The sequence below is a fragment of the Bufo gargarizans genome, chromosome 5 (genome assembly GCF_014858855.1).
Source record: "Bufo gargarizans isolate SCDJY-AF-19 chromosome 5, ASM1485885v1, whole genome shotgun sequence".
Lineage (NCBI taxonomy): Eukaryota > Metazoa > Chordata > Amphibia > Anura > Bufonidae > Bufo > Bufo gargarizans.
Window position 1 is genome coordinate 379,812,823 of NC_058084.1, and position 18,370 is coordinate 379,831,192.

Sequence of the window (18,370 nt, forward strand, 5' to 3'; positions counted from 1 at the left end):
ACGTGTCCCTACGTGGCACATTGCTGTTGGGGCACATGCTGCTTGTGGGATGTATCACTGCTGAGACCAATCATTGGCTGCAGCAGCACATGTCACCCCATGTGAAAGTTTATAGGAAGGGGAGCAGAAGTTCACGGAACAGAGACAGGAAGCCATAATGGAGCAGTGTGGAAAAGATGAATATGATTTTTTCACTAGCTTCAACACACTGCTGGAGATGACAACTAAGGCTACTTTCACACTAGCGTTTGATCGGATCCGTTCTGAACGGATCCGATCATATTAATGCAGACGGAGGCTCCGTTCAGTACGGATCCGTCTGCATTAATAACTTAGAAAAGCAGAGTGAAAAGCAGTGTGAAAGCAGCCTGAGCGGATCCGTTCAGACTTTCAATGTAAAGTCAATGGGGGACGGATCCGCTTGAAGATTGAGCCATATGGGCTCATCTTCAAGCGGATCCGTTCCCATTGACTTACATTGTAAGTCTGAACGGATCCGCTCGCCTCCGCACGGCCAGGCGGACAGCTGAACGCTGCAAGCAGCGTTCAGCTGTCCGCCTGTCCGTGCGGAGGCGAGCGGAGCGGAGGCTGAACGCCGCCAGACTGATGCAGTCTGAGCGGATCCGCATCCATTCAGACTGCATCAGGGCTGGACGGAGGCGTTCGGGTCCAACGAACGCTAGTGTGAAACTAGCCTAACACCGCCCAGCTAGTTTATACCTCCCACCAGCTAGTCACATACATGCTCCCCCATCACTGCCCTGTGGCTGCTTGCCATGCCCATGGACATAACATCACAGGAAATAAGAAAAAGCTGTGTGACCAAGGCCCAGAACGGAAGATAGGAACAATTAAAGAAATAGCCTTCAAAATTACAGCTACCTATTATTAGTATTATTTTAAAGGATTTTGATGAGAAAAAACTTGACAACCCCTTTCAGTATACCCGTTTTGGGCATATTCACATCATAGCTTGGGAACTACTGTATTTCTTTTAGCCAGAGCCAGTGACAAGTAGCGGCTCTGATAGATCCATTCTGTTCATGCACTATATAGACAGCCACCCATGCATTAATACATTTCCCCTGTAGCAGCTATGGTAGGACAAGGCATAGATGAGGCATCTGTTTAAGGAGACAGACTAGCTCATATTTAGAGGGTTGTCTGAGATAAGACAACCTCTTTAAAGGTGTTCACCGGGTATTTGATATCGCTAGCCTATCCTCAGGATAGGTCATTAGCATCAGATTCCTGAGACCCCTGCCGATCAGCTTCTGGAAAAGGCTGCTCTTCCTAGGCCAGTGACGTCACCACACATCGGTCATGTGGCCAAAGAGCAGCTCAGCCCCATTCAAATGCGGCTGAGCAATACCGGGCACAGCAGCTATACAATGTACGTCTCTCTGCTTTGTAAGCTATGAAGAGATCGCAGTGCTCACCTGAACTCCCCGCCGATCTGGTATTGGATATCCAGAGGATATGCCTGGCATGGCTAACCTCCGGCACTCCAGCTGTGGTAAAACTACAACTCCCAAGATGCACATTTGCTTGGCTGTTCTCAGAACTCCATAGAAATGAATGGAGCATGCTGGGAGTCGTAGTTTCACCACAGCTGGAGTGCTGGAGGTTAGCCATCACTGGGCTAGGCCATCAATATCAAATTCCTGGATAACCCCTAAATAATTGCCCTCGTATTTATTTGGGTGGGTTCACATTACGCTTTATACCTCCGGTTGACATTTATATGAGAATAAAAACAAAAGGATACAAAAACACAGCACACCTCGTTCTTGTATCCTGCACAGTCTGGTAAAAAAAAAAGTATGTACATGTATATATATATTTTTTTACAATCGAACTCTATGGTGAATAGATCCCACTGTATGACATCAGTCTGAGGCATCCGTTTAATGTATACATTTTTTGTATATGTTAAATGGATGGGAAAAACGTGATGCGAACCCAACCTTAGTTGCTGATTCAGCTATATTGTCCATAAGACCCACCATGCTCCCACATGATTAGATAAATGCTGTTTCATCTAATGTCAGTGTTATCCCCTCAATGAGTAGTAACATAATTGTACTGTAAGATTAACTCATTATATACTTTACACTTACAATGTCTTTAATAACAAGTCCGGCACTGCAGCTGTTCTGAAACTACAACTCACAGAATCCTTCTTTCACTCTATGGGAGTTTCAAGAACAGTCGAGTAAGAATGCATTCTGGGAGTTGTAGTATCAGAGCAGCTGGCGTGCCGAAGATTGCTGATCCCTGCTCTATACCTTGTTACAAAAATAAAATTGTTTACGATTGGATTAATTCACCATAAAACTAGAAATGGTTCATGTTCTGATAATATCACTTCCAAACCATAACTAATCTTCCAGAAGGTTCAGCAAAAGACAACCCTGAAAAAGTAAGGCCCTTTTCACATTTGCAGTAAACAGATCTGGCGGGCTGTTCTAGCTGGGAACAGCCTGCCAGATCCGTGAATAACCGTGCGCTGCTGAGATACCATCGGGCCCCATTTACTGTAACGGGGACAAACAGAGATTCAGTCGCTACCCGGCAAGTATGCAGAGAAACAGCTGGACGAAAACTGCAGTGTGCAGCGGTATTTGTCCGGCTGCTCCAGGGCATATTTGCCAGTTTGCGGCCAGATCTCTGGCAGTCCCTATCATAGTGAATGGGGCCGGAGGGTATCTCAGCAGCGCATGGTAGTGCCCGGTATTCACGGATGCGGCAGGCTGTTCCCAGTCGGAACAGCCTGCTTGATCTGTTTACTGCCAATGTGAAACAGGCCTAAGCAGATAAGTTGATGTGACATTTGTGCACCTTAATTACAATAGATGTTCTCTGTATACGTGAGGATACTTCAGACAGACATTTTTCATATATTTTATACCGAGAGAATGGTCCATTAGAAAACATCACTATATGCCTCCTTCTGGTTAATACCAGCACACTAATCACACTACTCACAAAATGTATTTGGCTTTCGGGTGAAATTTATGAAAAAATTATAAAGTTAATGCTACAATAATATTTTATCGTGAAAGTAGGGGATTTAGGTAGAAGCATGCAGTGATGATTTCCTCATCTCAAACTATTTATTGAAACAAAAGCCAACAACAGTGGTGGCTAGCTATACCCCGACAAAAATGTCAATGTCTCAAAAACTTATCATGTGGCCTTAAAGGGATTCTGTCACCAGGATTTCACTTACTGAGCTGTTAACATGACCACATCAGTCTTCACGATTTATATTACAATCTACTAGTATTACTGCCCTGGGGATTTGTTGACACCATGAAATTCTGATTCAACATATTTTTCCCTTAAAATGGTACATTTTCTCAGTTTAAACTTTTGTTCCGTGATTTATGTTCTATTCTGAATAAAATATTAGAAGTTGGAACCTCCACATCATTGCATTCAGTATTTATTCACAATTTGTATAGTGTCCCAACTTTTTGGGAATCCGGTTTGTACAATGTAAACTCACAAAGTTGTAACAATTAATAAGAAGTGTAACTTTTCAGCGTAGGAGATAGTTGAGTAGATACAGAAATTGACTCCATTATCTCCTAGACAGAGGGGAGGAATATGCTGGGTGTGTTTCTATTGTCCCATTGTGCCATTGTCCCATTGTGTGTTTAAATGGTGATTTCTGTCCTGTTGTCTCCACATGTGTATTGGCGATCTCCCTTTGTCCTGAGAGATAATTCAATTGCTCCTCGGGTGTCTCCAGGGCAGAGAGGAGGAAACCATGATGTATTGTGGGGATGTGTTGTGTCTGTGTATCCTGAATTGCTGCATATCTGTCCTGTGTCACAGTCTCCCTTCTGGTCCCCTAGGGGCGTGTCCACCAGATGGGGACCTGCATAAATACGGGCGAGTAGCCCTCAATAAAGAGTGCCTGTTTTATCCTTCATCATGTTGAGGCTGGTGTTTGGGTAACTGATCAACACTGGGGGATTGCTATACGCTGGAGATTTGCTATACTCCCCTGGCATAACTACTAGCTCTTGTAAGAGCTGTTCCTGCTCTCTGGCTGTAGGAGAGGTTCACCCACTGGAGCCTGGAGCCTTGTCGTAGGTCCAGGGTGGGTAGGAGACGGTGAGGCCTCAACCAAGCTTCGGCGGTTCGTGGGGTCTGCAGTGCGTACGGTGTCAAGTGGAGTGCTTGGAGTCCTCGGAAAGCACTAGGAGCATCTATCGACTGAGGTACCCGGTCGGGGTGCCAGGAGATCTGTTACAGCGATTATTTAAATCGCATATTAATCGCGATAACTAGAATAATGACGAATATTCAATTTCGACGAATGTAAAACGAATATTCAATTGAATATTCGTGAATTTCGTTGAAATCGAATATGGCACCTGCCGCTCATCACTAGTCAGGTACCCTTGCAGGTCGTCTAGCACACAGACCATGCTGATGTATATGGTTTCAAATGGTCTGACATGACACTTGGCGCCTCTCACCTCCCTTAAATGTGCCTGAAATTGTGTGGCTTTCATCATCCGGTTCCACAGGGCATTGTTCACAATGAAGCGGTCATCAGTGTGGGATGTGGCCAAAGGACGTCCACTTCTATGCCTTTCTGTGACTCTTCCAGACTCTCTATATCTCTGTTGCAACCTGCTGTTGACACTCTGGGACATTCTAAGATCAGTGGCCACTTCCATCTGAGAACATCTTGCTTGAAGCCTCGCAATGGCGAGGTAAAGTTGATCAATTGTTAGGTGTTGTCTTGGTCTCATGATATCAAATTGTGAACATCATGATGAGGAGAACTGTTTAAATACCAAATCTAATTGAACCAGGAGATTAATTGGATCAAACTCCTGTTGTGAATTTTGCCATGAAGCTCACAAGAGAAAGTTGTGCAAAAAGTACTGAAACATTGAACAGTCGGACATGTGCATTCAAAAGTTTAGAGAAGGTCACTTTTAATTCACCCGTAAAGGTTAGAGTGCATTTTAGGTTCATCCTGAAATTTCACACACAAGCCAAATATCCTTAACTTTTTGTGAGTAGTGTATATCCAACTCTCTAAGGCTAGTGTCACACTTGAGTTTTTTCAGATACGGCACTGCAATACACTGCCAGAATGCCATCCGGCGCCATTAACTATAATGGGGTCTGATGGAGATCCGTCCGCAACCCAACAAATATGCTGAGAACAGTACAAATACCGTTTTTGGGCCGATTCCCGGTGTTCCGTGATATTTCCCTACCTGTGAAATTTCCCTACCCTCGTCACTTCCTGTTGTGACGCGGCCGCACCGGACATCACGTTCCTAGCTTTGGAAGGAGGTGTGCCGTGCAGGTGCACAATGACGGGGTAGGGAAATTTCACACCAGAGTTGGGGAGAAGGAGCCACCTAATGTGCGTGCACCTTACCTCTCAGCTGGACACTGGCCCGACACTACGCATGCGCCAGGAGCCTCCCAGCGTAAGAGATCAACCAAGAACCAGTGCAGATGAGACTAGCTCCAGCAAAGACTCACGGTCGGGAAGTAGCTAGCCGCGCTTGCACACTGGCCCTGTAATTTTTCCATACTCTCTAACCGCTGGTGAGGCTCCCGGCGCATGTGCAGTGTCGGCCGGTGTCCAGCTGAGAGGTAAGGTGCAAGCGCATTAGGTGGCCCCTTCTGCCCAACTGTGGTGTGAAATTTCCCTACCCCGTCGTTGTGTGCAGCACACCCTCTTCCAAAGCTGGGAATGTCATGTCCAGTGCGGCCGCGTCACAACAGGAAGTGACAAGGGTAGGAAAATTTCACGGGTAAGGGAAAATATCACGGAACATCAGCATTCCATTTCTCAAAATGCTAAAATTGTTTTATAGCTATCACCATAGTCTTGTCTGTTATGTCATTACTTATAATTAATATTTATCTTCTTGAATCTTTCAGTTACTTTATACAGCCAGAAGCTCAAACAAGTGTTGTGTAATGATTCCACATTTGTACCGTCTTACTCCCAGCGTGGGGAGTTGGTGCTCCCGGAGACTTATGTTAATAGTGTTATGGAACTTGTTAATGACAAAAATGAAACTATGGGACGAGTAAATGATCTAAGTTCCTTGTTTGATGACACTGGGGTGATTAATAAAGAAGGAGAAACTACATTTATCTATGGGGATGCTGGCATGGGAAAGACACTTTTGATCCAAAAGCTGCAAAATATGTGGACGGAAGAAGAATCTTACTCTGATATTAAAATTTTTTTTAGTTTTAGTTTTCGCAGATTTGTCTTTTTTGATGCCAGCACTCAGCTCTCTCTGAAGGACTTGCTATTCAGATACAACTGCCATCCAGATAATGACCCAGAAGAAGTGTTTCGTTATATTTTGAGGTTTCCAGAAACTGTAATGTTCACTTTTGATGGCTTTGATGAAATGCAGTCCAATTTTGATTTAAACAACATTCCAGAAGTTTCCTTACCTACAGACACTGCCCACCCTGCGGCCTTGTTGATACATCTACTGAGTGGGAAATTGTTAAAAAGATCAAGGAAAGTCTTAACAGCAAGAACAGGTTGTCAGGTATCAGGGAAATTTGTGTGGAAGAGAATTATGCTACGTGGTTTTGGTACAGAAAACCTGATGGAGTATACTAACTTATTCTTCAGGGATCCTAGCGTTCAGAGGCATGTAATAAACCAATTAGAAGCCAACCACAATATCAGCAGCTTATGTTCCATCCCATTGTTTTGCTGGATAATATTTAAGTCTTTTGAACATTTTCACTCCGTAAATGAGAGTCACACTTTTTCCAGTAGTTCTGTAACACTTACAGATATATTTTTACTCATAATTGAAGTTTATTTGAACTCGTCTAACAGAGGAACCACCAGAAGTCAGGCTGAAACTTACAAGAAGGGTAAGGAGACCTTGCTGTTTATAGGGAAGCTTGCCTACAGTGGAATGGACAATTCAGCCTTTCTTTTTGACTATGATACTATCACATCTCTAAACTTCCCAGAGCAATATCTCCAATTGGGTTTCTTCAGAACTGTGAAAAATTACGATGGATGTGGTGGAAATAGCTCTTTTGAATTTTTTCATGTGACAATTCAGTCATTCTTTGCTGCCTTATTCCTTGTGATTGACAGTAGAACTAGCACTACAGAGCTACTGAAGTATTTCAGTCATTGTGCACAGTCACCACAACAGGAGCTTCAACCTAATTTGATGAAGTGTTTTTGTGCAAAGAAGCACAAGCAGGTCGATCCTTTTGCAAATATTGATCACTTGCAGTTCATCAACCTCTTTCTTTGTGGGCTGCTTTCAAAGCCAAAACAAGTTCTCCTTGAACATCTAGTGCCACCTTCAGTTTTGAAAGTTAAGAGGAAAGCTCTCAAGCAACAACTTTTCAGAAGCTTCAAGTTTCACTTAAAACACCTGCCCCGGTCACCCTTTTTGGAATTTAACCGTGTTCATGCATTGACTCACTTTATCTGGATGGCACGATGTGTATGTGAGACTCAGTGTGAGAAGGTGGGGAAAAAGGTAGCCAAAGGAATATGTGCAGATTACATTAAGCTAAGCTTCTGTGGGGCTTCTTCTTCTGATTGTGGTGCCATCTCCTTTCTTCTGAATCTGTACAAGAAAGAAATTGCTTTGGAGTTGGACAATAACAATATCAATGATTATGGAGTGAAAGAGCTTATACCATGCTTCAGAAAACTCACAGTGGTTAGGTACGAAGACTTACATTTCATTGTTTATAATTTTTTGTCGGAAATCAGATAAAGACTGTATTACACCAACAGATTATCTGACAAATTTCCTGACCAATGATTGGTCCGGTGGCCGTTTCCATACACAGATCTTTTGTTATACACACCAACTATTGGTCTGATTGGACAGAAATTGGTCAGATAATCTGTTGACTCTGTTTTCAGCAATGCTGGTCATACATATGGCTGCATATGTAGAAGAGTCCCAACATACTGTATGTACTATATGATTCTGTGACTCAGACAGATGCCATTTTGGTTAACACTTGCCATGTTTACATCTGTTGACATAAAGAAACTGCAAAAAAATGTGGTCATTGACTTCCCCCTTTGAAAATGTTACAGTGGCATGACTGTGTAGTTATTTTATAAACTGTACATGCAAGTTGAGATCCTAGATCCTTACTTACTGCCTTACTGCTGTTGCAAGATGTAAGGAGTGTTGGATTGGTTGTCAAGACGTTTTGATGTGGACAATTAGAGCAAAATAATTTCCGCACAAATCATTCCAGGTTTCATCATGATCTGTTTATAATAGTCAATTTTGTGGGACAATTCTGAATGCTAAAAGTGGTGTGACACTTTCAAACTGGCAATCAGATCTGCCAAATGTGTGTTCGGGGATAGATGAAAGAAGTATAACTGCTGGATGTTATGGATGTTTGTGGATTATTGTGTTATGGCAGCTGTCTGTGCCCACCACCGTTAGGAGGAGAATGAATGGCAGAACTCTGCAATGCAGGCGGTGCTCAGTGGTAGTTTTAAAGCTCATAAAATATGGAAAGGACCACGGCACTCTTGCTTTCTGTTGTATGCTTCTTATTTATTTTTGATCCATACAAATAAGATTATATTTTAGCCACTGGTCAACGTTTCGGTCTGCACTCAGACCTTGTTTACGGCCTAATTTATATACTGACAAAAGTAAAAATGTGATTTAGGATATACTGTAGTCACGATAAGATGTTACATCATAATTATAGAATGTCATAGGTATCTCCAGCGGAGATTATAACAGGATTAGTACATCGTGAAAAAATGGTACATGGTGAAAATCATAATAATAGTGAAAATCATAATTGCAGAGATTCCTGGGGTCTTGTATAATGGTATCACTTATTAAGTTAATGGGATATCCCAGGTGAAGAGGACTGGGAACCATCCACAAATAGTGGAAGGGAGTTCCTGAAGTGGATACACAATATCAGCAAGTGAATGACGCGAATACAATAAGTTGGGAACAATTATATTTCCTGAATCTATTAAATAGCTATGTTTCCTTAAGGGCAAAATTTCATTGAAGCAAGATAAGCTATGTTTCATAAAGGCAAAAACTATATATATATATATATATATATGTATATATATATATATATATATATATATATGCACCCATGATATGTTTAGTAAATGTGAGTGAGATATTTCTTGCAGATGTCAGGTTTGTTTTGTGGTTGATTGGGATAAATTATATGGTAATATGGATGGTAAGAGAGTATGGTATTTAAAGTGTTACATAAGAACACTGGTAACTGGATCAGATCGATGTGCTATTAAATACAGTAGTGTTCATACAGTGGGATGCGAATGTTTGGGCAACCTTGTTATTTATCATGATTTTCCTGTATAAATCGTTGGTTGTTACGTCAGTTAAATATATCATATAGGAGACACACACAGTGATATTTGAGAAGTGAAATGAAGTTTATTGGATTTACAGAAAGTGTGCTATAATTTGGGCACTGTTGTCATTTTATTGATTCCAAAACCTTTAGAACTAATTATTGGAACTCAAATTGGCTTGGTAAGCTCAGTGACCCCTGACCTACATACACAGGTGAATCCAATTATGAGAAAGAGTATTTAAGGGGGTCAATTGTAAGTTTCCCTCCTCTTTTAATTTTCTGTGAAGAGTAGCAACATGGGGGTCTCAAAACAACTCTCAAATGACCTGAAGACAAAGATTGTTCACCATCATGGTTTAGGGGAAGGATACAGAAAGCTGTTTAAGAGATTTCCGCTGTCTGTTTCCACAGTTAGGAACATATTGAGGAAATGGAAGACCACAGGCTCAGTTCAAGTTAAGGCTCGAAGTGGCAGACCAAGAAAAATCTCAGATAGACAGAAGCGACGAATGGTGAGAATAGTCAGAGTCAACCCACAGACCAGCACCAAAGACCTACAACATCATCTTGCTGCAGATGGAGTCACTGTGCATCGTTCAACCATTCGGTGCACTTTACACAAGGAGATGCTGTATGCGAGAGTGATGCAGAGGAAGCCTTTTCTCCGCCCACAGCACAAAAAGTGCCGCTTCAGGTGGGCTAAAGCACATTTGGACAAGCCAGCTTCATTTTGGAATAAGGTGCTGTGGACTGATGAAACTAAAATTTAGTTATTTGGCCATAACAAGGGGTGTTATGCATGGAGGAAAAAGAACACAGCATTCCAAGAAAAACACCTGCTACCTACAGTAAAATATGGTGGTGGTTCCATCATGCTGTGGGGCTGTGTGGCCAGTGCAGGGACTGGGAATCTTGTCAAAGTTGAGGGACGCATGGATTCCACTCAGTATCAGCAGATTCTGGAGACCAATGTCCAGGAATCAGTGACAAAGCTGAAGCTGCACCGGGGCTGGATCTTTCAACAAGACAACGACCCTAAACACTGCTCAAAATCCACTAAGGCATTTATGCAGAGGAACAAGTACAACGTTCTAGAATGGCCACCTCAGTCCCCAGACCTGAATATAATTGAAAATCTGTGGTGTGACTTAAAGAGAGCGGTCCATGCTCGGAAGCCATCAAACCTGAATGAACTAAAGATGTTTTGTAAAGCGGAATGGTCCAAAATACCTTCAACCAGAATCCAGACTCTCATTGAAACCTACAGGAAGTGTTTAGAGGCTGTAATTTCTGCAAAAGGAGGATCTACTAAATATTGATTTCATTTCTTTTTTGTGGTGCCCAAATTTATGCACCTGCTTAATTTTGTTTAAACAATTATAGCACACTTTCTGTAAATCCAATAAACTTCATTTGACTTCTCAAATATCACTGTTTGTGTCTCCTATATGATATATTTAACTGACAATTTTTATCGTAACAACCAACGATTTATACAGGAAAATCATGACGATTAACAAGGTTGCCCAAACTTTCGCATCCCACTGTATATCATTATAGTAACAGCTGTGGCAACATTGGTGGCCAGTGGTTACATACCTTAGTCATAGTAGCAGTGCGCTTGTAATTTAGTGTGTAATCGCCATTGTGTTGCCAGGATTTTAAAGCGGGTGGTGGCATCACGTGCGGGCGCATGCGCAGTACGGATCACTTTTTTACTTTTGTCTATATATAAATTAAGCCGTGAACAAGGTCTGAGTGCAGACCGAAACGTTGGCCAGTGGCTAAAATATTATCTTATTTAGATGGATTAATAATATAACAAAATAAATAAGAAGCATACAACAGAAAACAGGAGTGCGGTGTTCCTTTCCATATTTTATGTGCCCACCACCGCTCCTCTGGAGGGAATCATACTTACCCGATGCCTGTCGCTGGGCTCCGGGTCTTTCGTTCCTTCTCCACCAGCCACTGCAGCTCTAAAATCTCGCTGCATCAACATCTGGTTTGACATGGGTCATGTGGCTGCTGCAGCCATTCACTGGACGTGTCTCATATGTGTTATGTGATCCAGTGATATGCTAAAAGCAAAGGAGCCAGGTAAGTGATCAGGTAAGTAGCATTCCCTTCACAGGTTGCTATAGAGGTCTGCCTAAGAGGTCCCCAGGTGTGAACAACCCCTTAAAGGCACTTTCCCCGTGAGAAGGTGCCTGAGCAATAGGTTCTAGTACACTAGTTTTCTGCTACTGTGTGCCGTTAGTTTGTTTGCCTGTTCCGTGTGCCACCTTCTGTTAGATTTTCAAAAAGCCTTTTGGCCACTAAAACCCTTTATACATTTATCACTCAGTGTAACCTTCCCTGCTTATCTTTATTCTCACATTGCTAAACTCTAAAGCTAATAATTAAAAGACCCTGTCACTGCTGCTGCTTTGTTTTGCTAGGACATCTATCAGCTTGGGATGTGGTTGGTGTACACAACCTATCTATCCCTATGACGCTGTCAGATACTGTAGGTGTACTTATACTTGTATTCCCGTGACAGATTAAAACTCTTAGGGCTGTATTACACCAACAGATTTTCTGACCAATCAGTGGTCAGATGGACGTTAACACACACAAGTTACACACTAACTATTGGCCTGATTGGACAGAAATTGGTCAGATAATCTGCTGATGTCAAACTATTCATTGCCCTACACACTTGAAGAAGCCAGGACTCTAGCGAAACATGTCAGGGGGTAGCATCTAAGAGTTTTAATCTGTCGCTAGCTACAAGCTTGTTACACGGGAATACAAGTATATGTACATCACAGTATCTGACAGCGTCATAGGGATAGATAGGTTGTGTACACAACCTTATCCCAAGCTGATAGATGTGTTAGCAAAACAAAGCAGCAGCAATGACAGGGTATTTTATTATTAGCTTTAGAGTATATTTGAGCAATGTGGGAATAAAGATTAGTAGGGAAGGGTACACTGATTGATAAATGTAAAAAGGGTTTTAGTGCCCAAATTGATTTTTGATAAATATTGGTTAACCATCACCAGACATTTATCAGGGTTATTTTGAATTGACCACGGTACTGACCCTGAGCTGCCCGCCCTAATCTCAGACTGTTGATTGGATTGCTTGTACTGTGCCTGCCCTGACCTCAGCCTGTTCCTGACTATGATTTTGTCTAATCTCTCAGTTCACCGCTCCGATGTCTCCTGACCCCCGTGGGTTACCAGCCACTAGAGCAGAAAGTGGTGGTTCCCCTGCAATGAAGTCCAGATCATTGTACAGGGGTCAAAAAGGGCAAAATTGCAATGCAATCTGAAAGCATCATGCAATAAAGCAGGAGAAGCTAAGCAAATTGATATATAGTTTTGTGTGATTCAGTAAAACATATAGGGGGTCATTTATCAAACTAAAATACGCCTAAATTAGTCAATCTGCAACTTCTTCCCACTCACGCGAGGTCTAAATAAGTGGGCGTGGCGTGGGCGAGAAAGGGGACGGGCTGGAAGGCCTGTCTCATTCATCATTTTCTACACATGTTGTAGGCGTAGAAAATGGTCTTACATTTAGAAGTGGTGAGGATCCACTAAAGTTATGTAGAGGCCTGTGCCTCTATAGGATCTGCCGAAGTTACGGAGAGACCGCCGAAGTTATTTAGAGGCCAGTGCCAATTCATAACTTCGGCAGATCCACCGCCAGGTATAAGGTTTATTAAGACCGTGATCTAAAACACTTAATAAATGTGCCCCGTAATTTTTATACATTTATATTGTTGCTTTTTTGCAGCCCTGTGAACAGCTATCGGTACAGGGAGAAGGTGTTATCGGTGACTAACAGCTATCTCTGTATGTACACACAATGCAGTCACTGATAACACCTCCCTTCTGTACTGATGGGTATTCACAGTGCTGTAAGAAATATATAAATGTGTTAATTACTAAATCTTTTCCCACAAAAATATACAGGTCATTCTCAAAAAATTAGCATATTGTGATAAAGTTCATTATTTTCTGTAATGTACTGATAAACATTAGACTTTCATATATTTTAGATTCATTACACACCAACTGAAGTAGTTCAAGCCTTTTATTGTTTTAATATTGATGATTTTGGCATACAGCTCATGAAAACAAATTTCCTATCATATTTCATCCGACCAATAAAATAAAAGTGTTTTTAATACAAAAAAAGTCAACCTTCAAATAATTATGTTCAGTTATGCACTCAATACTTGGTCGGGAATCCTTTTGCAGAAATGACTGCTTCAATGCGTCGTGGCATGGAGGCAATCAGCCTGTGGCACTGCTGAGGGGTTATGGAGGCCCAGGATGCTTCGATAGCGGCCTTAAGCTCATCCAGAGTGTTGGGTCTTGTGTCTCTCAACTTTCTCTTCCCAATATCCCACAGATTCTCTATGGGGTTCAGGTCAGGAGAGTTGGCAGGCCAATTGAGCACAGTAATACCATGGTCAGTAAACCATTTACCAGTGGTTTTGGCACTGTGAGCAGGTGCCAGGTCGTGCTGAAAAATGAAATCTTCATCTCCATAAAGGTTTTCAGCAGATGGAAGCATAAAGTGCTCCAAAATCTCCTGATAGCTAGCTGCATTGACCCTGCCCTTGATAAAACACAGTGGACCAACACCAGCAGCTGACATGGCACCCCAGACCATCACTGACTGTGGGTACTTGACACTGGACTTCAGGCATTTTGGCATTTCCCTCTCCCCAGTCTTCCTACAGACTCTGGCTCCTTGATTTCCAAATAACATGCAACAGTCCAGTGCTGCTTCTCTGTAGCCCAGGTCAGGCGCTTCTGCCACTGTTTCTGGTTCAAAAGTGGCTTGACCTGGGGAATGCGGCACCTGTAGCCCATTTCCTGCACACGCCTGTACACAGTGGCTCTGGATGTTTCTACTCCAGACTCAGTCCACTGCTTCCGCAGGTCCCCCAAGGTCTGGAATCGGTCCTTCTCCACAATCTTCCTCAGGGTCCGGTCACCTCTTCTCGTTGTGCAGCGTTTTCTGCCACACTTTTTCCTTCCCACAGACTTCCCACTGAGGTGCCTTGATACAGCACTCTGGGAACAGCCTATTCATTCAGAAATCTCTTTCTGTGTCTTACCCTCTTGCTTGAGGGTGACAATGATGGCCTTCTGGACAGCAGTCAGGTCGGCAGTCTTACCCATGATTGCGGTTTTGAGTAATGAACCAGGCTGGGAGTTTTTAAAAGCCTCAGGAATCTTTTGCAGGTGTTTAGAGTTAATTAGTTGATTCAGATGATTAGGTTAATAGCTCGTTTAGAGAACCTTTTCATGATATGCTAATTTTTTGAGATAGGAATTTTGGGTTTTCATGAGCTGTATGCCAAAATCATCAATATTAAAACAATAAAAGGCTTGAACTACTTCAGTTGGTGTGCAATGAATCTAAGATATATGAAAGTCTAATGTTTATCAGTACATTACAGAAAATAATGAACTTTATCACAATATGCTAATTTTTTGAGAAGGACCTGTATATCTCTCTGCTCAGCTTCCCCTGCTCTATAACATGGTGCTTACAGATTGCATTGCATTTTGTGGTGACAGGTCCTCTTTAAAGGGTAAAGACCAGAGAGCACATTTAGATAATGCCCTTAGGAGTAACCCCAAGCAAAATCTGTTCAAGTGACAGAGTGGATCTCCATCCGTTTCATAACAGTGTGTTTGTAGTCTGTTACCATGGTGACTTTTGTGTCGGCACATGAATTGGAGATACAAAATTGTAACATATGTTTCTAGGGCTTTGAGATAGGCCATCAATATAGGGGGGGGGGGGGGATCCAACTCCCATTTCTCCCCTCAATTTGCCAATCCAGTTAACGTCCTCTTCCTTGTTTATTACCGGGCAGATCTCCATATTTTTGTAGTGGCTGTGCCTTGTATTACAGCTCATTACAGCTCAGCCCAATAGAAGTGAATGGGAGCAAAGCTGCAATAACCCAATACCTGCCAGTACACTCTGTACAGAGCTGTGCTTCCAGCTCCATTCAAAGTGCTACGTCTAGCAACCGGGGCTGCAAGGAACAGCTGATTGGTGGGGGCGCCAGGTATCAGACTCTGATTGGATTCCATGAGGATAGATCATCAATATCAGGAACCTGGAAATGCCTTTAACCTTTTGAAGTCATATTCTGTCAGTTTGTTAGTACAACACCCATATATCTAAAGAAATATGTTTTAACGTTTTTGTTATGCTTGGGTTACAGATTAAGTGTGAACCAGATCACAGATGAAGGTGTCAAAGTCTTGGCTGAAGAGTTAACTAAGTATAGGATCATCAAGTTTCTTGGGCAAGTATTAATATTTCAAACCTTACCTTGGGGTGCATGTGCAGATTCTGCAATGGGATATGGGTTATCACTGACATCAGTTCCTCTCCCTATTGGGGCTTGCAATCTAGACTTCATTTTGTGGTAGGAGGCTGAGGCACCTGGAGGAGACTAACGCAAATATGGCAAGAACATACAGACTTTTTCAGTATTCATTTCAGGTGTTCTGGAATATGTTAGTTTTTCATCAAAGTTGTGGATGACCGTAAACACTTATCCGCCATAACATTAAAATGAATGACAGGTCAGGTGAATAACATTGATGATATTGTTACAACGACACCTATCAATGGGTGGGATATACACCCGACAGATTTAAAATCTACTGTGTATCCCATGGCAGAAACCCTTGCGGTTTTTCATTTTTCATTTTGAATGGTGCTGTCCCACTATCGGTTTAGTTCCATTGAATGAAAAAAAAAACTGATTGTGGAATATCTAGGAGAGAAGAAATTACTTGTTACAATGGTGGCATCTTGTTATGCCACCACACACAAATTTAGTGGGCTGACAATAGGACTGAATGAAACGCCTGAATTCAATGATTAAGTGGTATGTCTCAATACTTTTGTCCATATAATGTATCTTGGAAGCAGAAAAAAATGGGCAAGCATAAGGAACTGTGTGACTTTCAGAAGGTCTATCCTGCCCTTTACTTCACGTACCCCCGGGATCTATGTGGCGCTCAACAGGCAGTTAAACACCTTCCTACTAAGCAATAACGGAGACTGGGTGGAAGCCTGTTGCTTTATTAATCAGACAAAGATTTTTAGGGGGAAACTGAGGAACAAATCAGAATATACTGTACATGCTATTTGACTACAGCATTACGTAAGAACAGGTGCACAATATATAAAGGTGGTCTACAATTATGAATAACATACAGCAGGTTAACATGTGGTAAGTCAGGTTGTAGAGAAACAGGAAGGATGACAGTTTGTAATACAATATGAACGGTATATGGCAATACAAACAAAGTATAGAAACATAATGGCTGACCATGTAACTAGGCGAAGCTGCACAACTGCACAAAGTGGTATATTGCAACTCTAGGTGACAGGTTCAGAACTAACAGTGTTCCTATGGCTACAGATAGCCAGGAATACAAAATACCTAGCAGTTTACCGGCTATACTCCAACAAATGAATCGACTAGAGAGCACAAGTTGTCTTGCTGCGTAGACATGGAGGAGACTGCCCTCCTTCTTCCCAGAGTTCTTTTCACCTACAGCATCTCATGTGTCACAATAGGGATCAGTGAGGCCCTGAACTTCGCCCGCCCCACTGTCACTACCTACTTGCACGATCCACCCTAAGTGATGGCCCACAACTGGACAGCGGTCCCTTCCTAACTAGGTGAAGGGGCCTACAGGGAACAATACAAGAGACAAAAATAATGAACATAGTGACAAATACCCAGAGCAAATAACCATCTAGTTGGGTCAGACAAACAGAGCCATAGCTTAAAGAGGTTTAGTCACTTCAGCAAGTGGCATTTATTATGTAGAGATAATTAATACAAACCGCTTACTGATGTATTGTTATTATCCATATTGCTTTCTTTGCTGGCTGGATTCAATTTTCCATCACGGTATACACTGCTCATTTACATGGTTATGACCACCGTCTCTGGTGGCCGAGACTGCAGGAGCGCGCATAGGCTGGTGCTTTTTCCTATAGTGTGCAGGCACGACCACTGCTCCTGGATTGCACCGTGGTCGTAACCATGGAAATGAGCAGTGTATAATGTGATGCAAAAAATGAATCCAGCCAGCAAAGGAGTCAATATGGACAATCACAATACATTAGTAAGTGCCTTGTATTAACTTTCTCTACATAATAAATGCTATTTCCTGAAGTGACACAACCCCTTTAACATGTACAGCGGGCTGATTAGGCGGGTGCATGAGCTGCGCCCGCCTGATCAGCGGCAGGGGTCCAGCAGTCACTGATAGACGAACCCCTGCTTTATGCGCCGGCATCAGTGAAAACACAGATGCCGGCGTATTAACCCTTGCACAGCCGCTGTCAGCGCTGGCCCAGGGACGTGCAAGATCCTTCCGGGTGCGGGGTGGCCATCGATTCCCCGCGCTGCTTTGACAGGGACCCGATGGCAGGGAAGGCAACCCTATGCCTTCCTTAGGTATCGGGGCTGCCTTCCGTGACAGCCTGTGAGATCCAGCCCCCTGGATCTCAGAGGCAGGAAGCTGTAAGTGTATTACAGTGAGTAATACACTTACAGCTAAGGCATTACAATACAGAAGTATTTTCATGCATTGTAAAGGGGATCATACCCCCAAACATTGAAGTCTCAGAGTGGGACAAAAAATAAAGTGGAAAAAAGAAGTTAAAAAATAAAGTTTTACAAAAAAATGTAAAGTTTCAAGTAAAAAATATTGTAAAAAATAGGAAAAAAAAAAGAAAAGTAGACATATTAGGTAGCACCGCATCCGTATCGACCGACTCTATAAAAATATCACATGGCCTAACCCCTCAGGTGAACACCGTCAATAAACTTAAATAAAAACTGTGCTGAAAAAAACATTCTTTTGTCACCTTACATCACTAAAAGTGCAATAGCAAGTGATAAAAGTCATATGCCCCCCAAAATAATGCCAA

The 18,370-nt window shown here is 42.4% G+C and overlaps 1 protein-coding gene across 1 annotated transcript in view; it reads left to right on the forward strand.

Moving 5' to 3' along the window:
• The window catches only part of LOC122939166 (nucleotide-binding oligomerization domain-containing protein 1-like), a 60,818-nt gene that overhangs the window by 23,329 nt on the left and 19,119 nt on the right, over positions 1-18,370 (forward strand). The window contains exons 3-4 of the mRNA XM_044295170.1: positions 5,929-7,717; positions 15,630-15,713. Coding sequence (XP_044151105.1) covers positions 5,929-7,717; positions 15,630-15,713 — 1,873 coding nt within the window. The remainder of the gene's footprint in view (positions 1-5,928; positions 7,718-15,629; positions 15,714-18,370) is intronic.